Source organism: Scyliorhinus canicula, chromosome 18, assembly GCF_902713615.1.
Source record: "Scyliorhinus canicula chromosome 18, sScyCan1.1, whole genome shotgun sequence".
In the NCBI taxonomy this organism is placed as follows: Eukaryota; Metazoa; Chordata; class Chondrichthyes; order Carcharhiniformes; family Scyliorhinidae; genus Scyliorhinus; species Scyliorhinus canicula.
Window position 1 is genome coordinate 72,898,514 of NC_052163.1, and position 12,151 is coordinate 72,910,664.

Sequence of the window (12,151 nt, forward strand, 5' to 3'; positions counted from 1 at the left end):
TTATGCGCATGCGCAAGCCGCGCAGGCGCAGTCGCGAAACGTTTTGGTCGCGGATCGTTATGCGCATTGGACACAAAACTGCACGGTAAAGGAAGGCCGATTTGCGCATGCGCAATTGCTTCCTACGCATTACGTCACGAGCGTCATGACGTCTGAGCATCCGGACTACGCCTACTTAAAAGGGAAATGCCCAAAAATTGAAAACAAAATACTTAAAGCTGTAAAACCAAATTTTCTTGCCTCAGAAGACAACTCGCACAACACCCTGGAATAAGCAGTCTGCACCACCCAAAGTGAAGAGAACAAAAAGAAATAAAAAACAACAAAAGATGATTTGTTCAAAATGCTCTGGACTTGGTATTCCAATTACATTCCCATTCCCAAAACACAATTTATAAAGGTCTCCAAACCTCGAGGTTCCACTCCGAGCTGGAGTCAATGCAACAAAAGCTTTCACTTTGAGGCCTAGAACTGAGAATTTCTACTGATCCAGCCTCCTGTTGCTCTCTGGACCTTTAACCCTCTTGTATCGGTCTGTTGAGTGTATTTACATTGGGGTGATGGTCCCTGTGACAGGCTCGTTGTGGCAGCCTAATCTGAGACGGACGATGTAGAGCACTCATCACTGAAATCATTCAGTTCCTCTCTGCCCAGTCTCTCTGCGCAGTCAGTGCCAGGAATCTGGCTGTAATCCGTCTTGTTCAGTCTCCAGCTGTAAACCCTGGAGAATAAAATACAGACATATTAAACAATTGTCAATGTCTATTCCACACACTCTTACAGCACAGAACGGGGCCACTCAGTCCATTGTACATGAAAACTAACCAACTCTCTCCCAATCTAATCCCACTGCCCAGCATTCTCCCCAAAGCCCACCAGGTCCCCTCACTGAGACTCCATTAGCGCATAGTCCCCTCATTCAGACTCCATTAGCTCACAGTCCCCTCACTGAGACTCCATTAACGCACAGTCCCCTCACTGAGACTCCATTAGCTCACAGGCCCCTCACTGAGACTCCATTAGCTCACAGTCCCCTCACTGAGTCTCCATTAGTGCACAGTCCCCTCACTGAGACTCCATTAACGCACAGTCCCCTCACTGAGACTCCATTAACGCACAGTCCCCTCACTGAGACTCCATTAACGCACAGTCCCCTCACTGAGACTCCATTAACGCACAGTCCCCTCACTGAGACTCCATTAACGCACAGTCCCCTCACTGAGACTCCATTAGCGCACAGTCCCCTCACTGAGACTCCATTAACGCACAGTCCCCTCACTGAGACTCCATTAACGCACAGTCCCCTCACTGAGACTCCATTAGCACACAGTCCCCTCACTGAGACTCCATTAGCTCACAGTCCCCTCACTGAGACTCCATTAACGCACAGTCCCCACACTGAGACTCCATTAACGCACAGTCCCCTCACTGAGACTCCATTAACGCACAGTCCCCTCACTGAGACTCCATTAACGCACAGTCCCCTCACTGAGACTCCATTAGCGCACAGTCCCCTCACTGAGACTCCATTAACGCACAGTCCCCTCACTGAGTCTCCATTAGCGCACAGTCCCCTCACTGAGACTCCATTAACGCACAGTCCCCTCACTGAGACTCCATTAGTGCACAGTCCCCTCACTGAGACTCCATTAGTGCACAGTCCCCTCACTGAGACTCCATTAACGCACAGTCCCCTCACTGAGACTCCATTAACGCACAGTCCCCTCACTGAGACTCCATTAGTGCACAGTCCCCTCACTGAGACTCCATTAGCTCACAGTCCCCTCACTGAGACTCCATTAACACACAGTCCCCTCACTGAGACTCCATTAGCTCACAGTCCCCTCACTGAGACTCCATTAGTGCACAGTCCCCTCACTGAGACTCCATTAACTCACAGTCCCCTCACTGAGACTCCATTAACGCACAGTCCCCTCACTGAGACTCCATTAGCGCACAGTCCTCTCACTGAGACTCCATTAGCTCACAGTCCCCTCACTGAGACTCCATTAGTGCACAGTCCCCTCACTGAGACTCCATTAACGCACAGTCCCCTCACTGAGACTCCATTAGTGCACAGTCCCCTCACTGAGACTCCATTAACGCACAGTCCCCTGACTGAGACTCCATTAACGCACAGTCCCCTGACTGAGACTCCATTAACGCACAGTCCCCTCACTGAGACTCCATTAGTGCACAGTCCCCTCACTGAGACTCCATTAGTGCACAGTCCCCTCACTGAGACTCCATTAACGCACAGTCCCCTGACTGAGACTCCATTAGCTCACAGTCCCCTCACTGAGACTCCATTAACGCACATTCCCCTCACTGAGACTCCATTAACGCACAGTCCCCTGACTGAGACTCCATTAACGCACAGTCCCCTCACTGAGACTCCATTAACACACAGACCCCTCACTGAGACTCCATTAATGCACAATCCCCTCACTGAGACTCCATTAGTGCACAGTCCCCACACTGAGACTCCATTAACGCACAGTCCCCTCACTGAGACTCCATTAACGCACAGTCCCCTCACTGAGACTCCATTAGCGCACAGTCCCCTCACTGAGACTCCATTAACACACAGACCCCTCACTGAGACTCCATTAACTCACAGTCCCCTCACTGAGACTCCATTAACGCACAGTCCCCTCACTGAGACTCCATTAGCTCACAGCCCCCTCACTGAGACTCCATTAGCGCACAGTCCCCTCACTGAGACTCCATTAACGCACAGACCCCTCACTGAGACTCCATTAACGCACAGTCCCCTCACTGAGACTCCATTAGTGCACAGTCCCCTCACTGAGACTCCATTAGCGCACAGTCCCCTCACTGAGACTCCATTAACACACAGTCCCCTCACTGAGACTCCATTAACACACAGTCCCCTCACTGAGACTCCATTAGTGCACAGTCCCCTCACTGAGACTCCATTAGCGCACAGTCCCCTCACTGAGACTCCATTAACACACAGTCCTCTCACTGAGACTCCATTAGCGCACAGTGTGGTGAATGTAATTCACACCGGATTGTAATCTGTATATAGATGTGTCTGTATTGTTAGTGCAGTTGCACTACCTGTCCTCCAGGGGAGTAGCTCTGGGAATGCTCGAGTTGTATGGGGCTTCTCCCTTGGCTCTGCCCAGGACTCCTCCCCGGAAGCTGCTGTATAAAAGCTCAGTGCCACATGGTCAGCCGGCCAGTTCACCGAAAGTTCAATGGCTAATAGGCTGGCTCTGTTGTGAGTATATTAAAACCGCTATTCTAATCCTACAAGCACGTGTCCGTAGAATTGTTGGTTCCAACAATTTAATATACTCAGGAAACAGTCGAAGAAATCATGGAAGCAGCCCTCAAGCCCGGACGCCTAGAACTCGACCCAGAGGATGCAGAGGCTAAGGAAATTTTTTCCCACTGGCTGAGATGTTTTAAGGCCTACCTGGCAGAAGCCAGCACCGCCGTAACAACGGAGGAACAAAAACTCAGCCTACTGCACGCGAGGGTAAGCCACAGAATCCCCACACAGCTAAATCCGGCCGGTTCTTACACCGCAGCGCTGGCGATATTGGACAAAATGTACGTTAGGCCCATTAACGAGGTTTATGCACACCACGTGTTTACGACCCGCCGTCAGCGGCCTACAGAAACGCTAGCCGAATTTGTACAGGAACTGAACAATCTTTCTAATGACTGTAATTATCAAGCCGTTACCGCGGCTGAACATAGGGAGCTTGCTGTGCGGGGCGTTTTCGAGGTGGGCCTTAGGTCTAACTATGTGCGCCAAAGACTGCTAGAAAAGGGGGTCCAGGACTTAGATACTACTGTGGAGGCTGCTACCACTATGGAAGTCTCCTTCAGCAGCCTCATCTTGTTTCCCGCGGACCCCGCGACCTCATCGTGGACCCCCGACCAACAGTCCCCCCAAGCCTGTGCCGCACGGCCCCCCAGCTACCGCGCTGCCAAAGCCAGTTACTCTGCTGCCCCAGCCAGTTAATCTGCTGCCCCAGCCAGCTACTCGGCTGCCCCAGCCTGCCATTTCTGTGGCCAAAACCAGCACCCGCGGCAGCACTGCCCGGCCCGTAACGCGACCTGCAGCAGCTGCGGGCGAAAAGGACACTATGCCAGAGTGTGTCTGGCGAAGAAAGCCCCAGCCTCTAACCCTCCCATGGCTCAAAGCACTCGTTCCCTGAATTCACAGGCCTGCAGGCCCCGAAATGCTGCAGCCTGTATGCCGACTCCGCCCCCACCCGACATGTGCGACTCATGGGGGTGGCCATCTTGGTAATCCTCCTCCATGCGGCCGGCCATGTGCGACTCATGGGGGCAGCCATCTTGGCAATCCTCCTCCATGCGGCCGGCCATGTGCGACTCATGGGGGCGGCCATCTTGGGATCCATCCCCTTCAAACTCTGAAACTCACCTTGACGACTACGAACTCAGAGGGCAGTCATCGCGGGGCCACTCCAGCACAGCTGATTGAGCCGCCGACTACCCGCAACTCAGCGCAGTCACCCTGGATCAATCCCGCCCCAAGCACCTACGAAGTTCGATGGCAGAGGTCCAGATCAACGGGTACAGCACACCATGCCTCTTTGACTCCGGGAGCACCGAGAGCTTTATACATCCAGAGCTGGTAAGACGCTGTTCGCTTTCTATTTTTCCGGTGAGCCAAACTATCGCCCTCGCTTCGGGCTCCCACTCAGTCCAAGGACGTACCGTTGCTACGCTCACAATTCAAGGCGCTAGTTATTCAAAATTTAAACTTTATGTCCTGCCCGACGTCTGCGCGCCACTCTTATTAGGCCTGGATTTCCAGTGCAACCTCAAGAGCCTCACCCTCAGCTTCGGCGGGCCCCTGCCTCCACTCACTATCTGCAGCCTAGCCACACTGCGCATCTCTCCCCCTCCTCTCTTCGCCAATCTCACTCCAGATTGCAAGCCAGTAGCTACTCGCAGCAGGCGATACAGCCTACAGGATAGGGTCTTTATCCGATCGGAGGTCCGACGGCTGCTCAGTGAGGGGATCATAGAGGCCAGTAATAGTCCCTGGAGAGCTCAGGTGGTGGTCGTCAAGACCGGGGAAAAATTTTGCATGATCGTCGACTATAGCCAGACCATAAATCGCTTTACGCTCCTAGACGCGTATCCCCTCCCCAGAATTGCAGACATGGTTAATCCGATCGCCCAATATCGGCTATTTTCCACGGTGGATCTGAAATCTGCATACCACCAGCTCCCAATCCGTCCGGAGGACCGCCACTACACGGCGTTCGAGGCCGATGGTCGCCTCTTCCATTTCCCCCGGGTCCCTTTCGGCGTCACTAACGGGGTTTCGGTGTTCCAACGAGCAATGGACCGAATGGTAGACCAGTACGGGCTGCGGGCCATGTTTCCGTATCTGGACAATGTTACCATCTGCGGCTATGACCAGCAGGACCACGACGCCAACCTCCACCGTTTTCTCCAAGCGGCACAGAAATTAAACCTCACTTATAACAAGGAGAAATGCGTTTTCCGCACAAACAGACTGGCCATCCTCGGCTACGTCGTGGAAAATGGAGTCCTGGGCCCAGACCCGGACCGCATGCTCTTAGAACTCTTAGAACTCCCCCTCCCTCATTTCCCAAGGCCCTCAAACGGTGCTTGGGGTTCTTCTCATACTACACCCAGTGGGTCCCTCAATATGCGAACAAAGCCCGCCCACTCTTTAAGGCCACACGATTTCCCCTGTCTGCTGAGGCGCGCCAGGCCTTCAGCTGCATCAAGGAGGACATCCCCAAAGCAGCCATGCGGGCGGTGGATGAATCCACTCCCTTTCAGGTTGAGAGCGACGCCTCAGAGGTAGCTCTAGCAGCCACTTTAAATCAGGCAGGGAGGCCCGTTGCATTTTTCTCCCGCACCCTCTCCGCTTCCGAACTCCGACACTCCTCAGCCGAGAAGGAAGCACAAGCCATCATGGAGGCTGTTCGTCACTGGAGGCACTACCTCGCAGGTAGGAGGTTCACCCTCATCACCGACCAACGATCGGTTGCCTTTATGTTTGACAACTCGCAAAGGGGCAAAATAAAAAATGATAAAATCCTTCGGTGGAGGATCGAACTCTCCACCTATAGTTACGATATTAAATATCGACCGGGGAAGCTCAACGAGCCCTCGGATGCCCTATCCCGCGGGACATGCGCCAGCGCGCAGATCAGCCGTCTGAAAGCCATCCACGTTGATCTCTGCCATCCAGGGGTTACCCGGCTCGCCAACTACATCAGAGCCTGAAACCTGCCTTTCTCCAACGAGGAGGTAAAAGTGGTCACCAGGGACTGCCCGATCTGTGCAGAGTGCAAACCACACTTCTATAGACCAGACAGGGCCCACCTGGTCAAGGCTTCTAGGCCCTTTGAACGCCTTGCGATCGATTTCAAAGGGCCACTCCCCTCCACTAACAAAAACATTTATTTCCTCAACATCATCGACGAGTTCTCCCGATTCCCTTTCGCCATTCCATGCCCTGATATGACCTCCCACACAGTCATTAGGGCCCTGCATAGCATCTTCACCCTGTTTGGTTTCCCCAGCTACGTACACAGTGACCGGGGTTCGTCCTTTATGAGCGACGAGCTGCGTCAGTACCTGCTCGACAAGGGCATTGCCTCGAGCAGGGATACTAGTTACAACCCCAGGGGGAACGGGAAGGTGGAGAGGGAGAACGCGACGGTCTGGAAGACCGTCCTACTGACCCTCCGGTCTAGAAAACTCCAAGTCTCCCAATGGCAAGAAGTCCTCCCAGACGCGCTCCACGCAATCAGATCCCTCCTCTGTACAGCTACAAATCAAACCCCTCACGAGCGACTCTTCATTTTTTCTAGGGGCACTACCACGGGGGTCTCACTTCCGGCGTGGCTGAGGACACCACGCCCGGTCCTCCTGAGGAAGCACGTCAGGGGGCACAAAACTGACCCCCTTGTTGAAAAGGTGAGCCTCCTCTATTCCAACCCCCAGTACGCATTCGTGGAGTTCCCGGACGGTCGCCAGGACACAGTATCCCTTCGGGACCTGGCACCCGCTGGATCCAGCCCCACCCCTACCCCCGCTGAGGAACCCCTTACCCCGTTCCCTATGCTGCCGCCCCCTCGCGCCCCCGATCCCGCAGGCTCACCCCGCCTGTTCCACGCGCCAGCACCAGCCCGCCCCCAGCGCCCCCAGTCTCCGGTCGAGCCAGAGGTGTATGAAGTTTGGACGAAACTCGCCCCGGAGTCTGCCATCGTACCCCAGCTCTCAACACCCACCCAGCCACCGCAAGAGGCTGCAACCCCGGTGCTCCGCAGATCGAAAAGAACAATTCGTCCACCGGACAGACTAACTCTGTGAGCCACCACCCCCGCTGGACTCGATTTTTTCACAGGGGGTGAATGTGGTGAATGTGATTCACACCGGATTATAATCTGTATATAGATGTGTCTGTATTGTAAGTGCAGTTGCACTACCTGTCCTCCAGGGGAGTAGCTCTGGGAATGCTCGAGTTGGATGGGGCTTATCCCTTGGCTCTGCCCAGGACTCCTCCCCCGGAAGCTGCTGTATAAAAGCTCAGTGCCACATGGTCAGCCGGCCAGTTCACCGAAAGTTCAATGGCTAATAGGCTGGATCTGTTGTGAGTATATTAAAACCGCTATTCTAATCCTACAAGCACGTGTCCGTAGAATTGTTGGTTCCAACAGTCCCCTCACTGAGTCTCCATTAACGCACAGTCCTCTCACTGAGACTCCATTAACACACAGTCCCCTCACTGAGACTCCATTAGCTCACAGGCCCCTCACTGAGACTCCATTAACACACAGTCCCCTCACTGAGACTCCATTAACGCACAGCCCCCTCACTGAGTCTCCATTAACACACAGTCCCCTCACTGAGACTCCATTAACGCGCAGTCCCCTCACTGAGTCTCCATTAACGCACAGTCCTCTCACTGAGACTCCATTAGCTCCCAGTCCCCTCACTGAGACTCCATTAGCTCCCAGTCCCCTCACTGAGACTCCATCAACGCACAGTCCCCTCACTGAGACTCCATTAGCGCACAGTCCTCTCACTGAGACTCCATTAGCACACAGTCCTCTCACTGAGACTCCATTAACGCACAGTCCCCTCACTGAGACTCCATTAGCACACAGTCCTCTCACTGAGACTCCATTAACGCACAGTCCCCTCACTGAGACTCCATTAGCTCCCAGTCCCCTCACTGAGACTCCATTAACGCACAGTCCCCTCACTGAGACTCCATTAACGCACAGTCCCCTCACTGAGACTCCATTAGCGCACAGCCCCCTCACTGAGACTCCATTAACACACAGTCCCCTCACTGAGACTCCATTAACGCACAGTCCCCTCACTGAGACTCCATTAACGCACAGTCCCCTCACTGAGACTCCATTAACGCACAGTCCCCTCACTGAGACTCCATTAACGCACAGTCCCCTCACTGAGACTCCATTAACGCACAGTCCCCTCACTGAGACTCCATTAACGCACAGTCCCCTCACTGAGACTCCATTAACGCACAGTCCCCTCATTCGGACTCCATTAGCGCACAGTCCCCTCACTGAGACTCCATTAGCGCACAGTCCCCTCACTGAGACTCCATTAGCGCACAGTCCCCTCACTGAGACTCCATTAACGCACAATCCCCTCACTGAGACTCCATTAACGCACAGTCCCCTCACTGAGACTCCATTAGCTCACAGCCCCCTCACTGAGACTCCATTAACGCACAGTCCCCTCACTGAGACTCCATTAGCGCACAGTCCCCTCACTGAGACTCCATTAGCGCACAGTCCCCTCACTGAGACTCCATTAACGCACAGACCCCTCACTGAGACTCCATTAACGCACAGTCCCCTCACTGAGACTCCATTAGCGCACAGTCCCCTCACTGAGACTCCATTAGCTCCCAGTCCCCTCACTGAGACTCCATTAACACACAGTCCCCTCACTGAGACTCCATTAACACACAGTCCTCTCACTGAGACTCCATTAGCGCACAGTGTGGTGAATGTAATTCACACCGGATTGTAATCTGTATATAGATGTGTCTGTATTGTTAGTGCAGTTGCACTACCTGTCCTCCAGGGGAGTAGTTCTGGGAATGCTCGAGTTGTATGGGCTTCTCCCTTGGCTCTGCCCAGGACTCCTCCCCGGAAGCTGCTGTATAAAAGCTCAGTGCCACATGGTCAGCCGGCCAGTTCACCGAAAGTTCAATGGCTAATAGGCTGGCTCTGTTGTGAGTATATTAAAACCGCTATTCTAATCCTACAAGCACGTGTCCGTAGAATTGTTGGTTCCAACAATTTAATATACTCAGGAAACAGTCGAAGAAATCATGGAAGCAGCGCTCAAGCCCGGACGCCTAGAACTCGACCCAGAGGATGCAGAGGCTAAGGAAATTTTTTCCCACTGGCTGAGATGTTTTAAGGCCTACCTGGCAGAAGCCAGCACCGCCGTAACAACGGAGGAACAAAAACTCAGCCTACTGCACGCGAGGGTAAGCCACAGAATCTCCACACAGCTAAATCCGGCCGGTTCTTACACCGCAGCGCTGGCGATATTGGACAAAATGTACGTTAGGCCCATTAACGAGGTTTATGCACGTCACGTGTTTACGACCCGCCGTCAGCGGCCTACAGAAACGCTAGCCGAGTTTGTACAGGAACTGAACAATCTTTCTAATGACTGTAATTATCAAGCCGTTACCGCGGCTGAACATAGGGAGCTTGCTGTGCGGGGCGTTTTCGAGGTGGGCCTTAGGTCTAACTATGTGCGCCAAAGACTGCTAGAAAAGGGGGTCCAGGACTTAGATACTACTGTGGAGGCTGCTACCACTATGGAAGTCTCCTTCAGCAGCCTCATCTTGTTTCCCGCGGACCCCGCGACCTCATCGTGGACCCCCGACCAACAGTCCCCCCAAGCCTGTGCCGCACGGCCCCCCAGCTACCGCGCTGCCAAAGCCAGTTACTCTGCTGCCCCAGCCAGTTAATCTGCTGCCCCAGCCAGCTACTCGGCTGCCCCAGCCTGCCATTTCTGTGGCCAAAACCAGCACCCGCGGCAGCACTGCCCGGCCCGTAACGCGACCTGCAGCAGCTGCGGGCGAAAAGGACACTATGCCAGAGTGTGTCTGGCGAAGAAAGCCCCAGCCTCTAACCCTCCCATGGCTCAAAGCACTCGTTCCCTGAATTCACAGGCCTGCAGGCCCCGAAATGCTGCAGCCTGTATGCCGACTCCGCCCCCACCCGACATGTGCGACTCATGGGGGTGGCCATCTTGGTAATCCTCCTCCATGCGGCCGGCCATGTGCGACTCATGGGGGCAGCCATCTTGGCAATCCTCCTCCATGCGGCCGGCCATGTGCGACTCATGGGGGCGGCCATCTTGGGATCCATCCCCTTCAAACTCTGAAACTCACCTTGACGACTACGAACTCAGAGGGCAGTCATCGCGGGGCCACTCCAGCACAGCTGATTGAGCCGCCGACTACCCGCAACTCAGCGCAGTCACCCTGGATCAATCCCGCCCCAAGCACCTACGAAGTTCGATGGCAGAGGTCCAGATCAACGGGTACAGCACACCATGCCTCTTTGACTCCGGGAGCACCGAGAGCTTTATACATCCAGAGCTGGTAAGACGCTGTTCGCTTTCTATTTTTCCGGTGAGCCAAACTATCGCCCTCGCTTCGGGCTCCCACTCAGTCCAAGGACGTACCGTTGCTACGCTCACAATTCAAGGCGCTAGTTATTCAAAATTTAAACTTTATGTCCTGCCCGACGTCTGCGCGCCACTCTTATTAGGCCTGGATTTCCAGTGCAACCTCAAGAGCCTCACCCTCAGCTTCGGCGGGCCCCTGCCTCCACTCACTATCTGCAGCCTAGCCACACTGCGCATCTCTCCCCCTCCTCTCTTCGCCAATCTCACTCCAGATTGCAAGCCAGTAGCTACTCGCAGCAGGCGATACAGCCTACAGGATAGGGTCTTTATCCGATCGGAGGTCCGACGGCTGCTCAGTGAGGGGATCATAGAGGCCAGTAATAGTCCCTGGAGAGCTCAGGTGGTGGTCGTCAAGACCGGGGAAAAATTTTGCATGATCGTCGACTATAGCCAGACCATAAATCGCTTTACGCTCCTAGACGCGTATCCCCTCCCCAGAATTGCAGACATGGTTAATCCGATCGCCCAATATCGGCTATTTTCCACGGTGGATCTGAAATCTGCATACCACCAGCTCCCAATCCGTCCGGAGGACCGCCACTACACGGCGTTCGAGGCCGATGGTCGCCTCTTCCATTTCCCCCGGGTCCCTTTCGGCGTCACTAACGGGGTTTCGGTGTTCCAACGAGCAATGGACCGAATGGTAGACCAGTACGGGCTGCGGGCCATGTTTCCGTATCTGGACAATGTTACCATCTGCGGCTATGACCAGCAGGACCACGACGCCAACCTCCACCGTTTTCTCCAAGCGGCACAGAAATTAAACCTCACTTATAACAAGGAGAAATGCGTTTTTCCGCACAAACAGACTGGCCATCCTCGGCTACGTCGTGGAAAATGGAGTCCTGGGCCCAGACCCGGACCGCATGCTCTTAGAACTCTTAGAACTCCCCCTCCCTCATTTCCCAAGGCCCTCAAACGGTGCTTGGGGTTCTTCTCATACTACACCCAGTGGGTCCCTCAATATGCGAACAAAGCCCGCCCACTCTTTAAGGCCACACGATTTCCCCTGTCTGCTGAGGCGCGCCAGGCCTTCAGCTGCATCAAGGAGGACATCCCCAAAGCAGCCATGCGGGCGGTGGATGAATCCACTCCCTTTCAGGTTGAGAGCGACGCCTCAGAGGTAGCTCTAGCAGCCACTTTAAATCAGGCAGGGAGGCCCGTTGCATTTTTCTCCCGCACCCTCTCCGCTTCCGAACTCCGACACTCCTCAGCCGAGAAGGAAGCACAAGCCATCATGGAGGCTGTTCGTCACTGGAGGCACTACCTCGCAGGTAGGAGGTTCACCCTCATCACCGACCAACGATCGGTTGCCTTTATGTTTGACAACTCGCAAAGGGGCAAAATAAAAAATGATAAAATCCTTCGGTGGAGGATCGAACTCTCCACCTATAGTTACGAT

General features: G+C 54.2%; 1 protein-coding gene across 1 annotated transcript in view; it reads right to left on the reverse strand.

Annotated features, from left to right (window-relative positions):
• Positions 1-332: 332 nt before the first annotated feature.
• Positions 333-12,151, reverse strand: part of LOC119953724 (thymic stromal cotransporter homolog) — a 63,547-nt gene continuing 51,728 nt past the window's right edge. Inside the window, exon 4 of the mRNA XM_038778272.1 lies at positions 333-721. Coding sequence (XP_038634200.1) covers positions 592-721 — 130 coding nt within the window. The 3' untranslated portion in view covers positions 333-591. The remainder of the gene's footprint in view (positions 722-12,151) is intronic.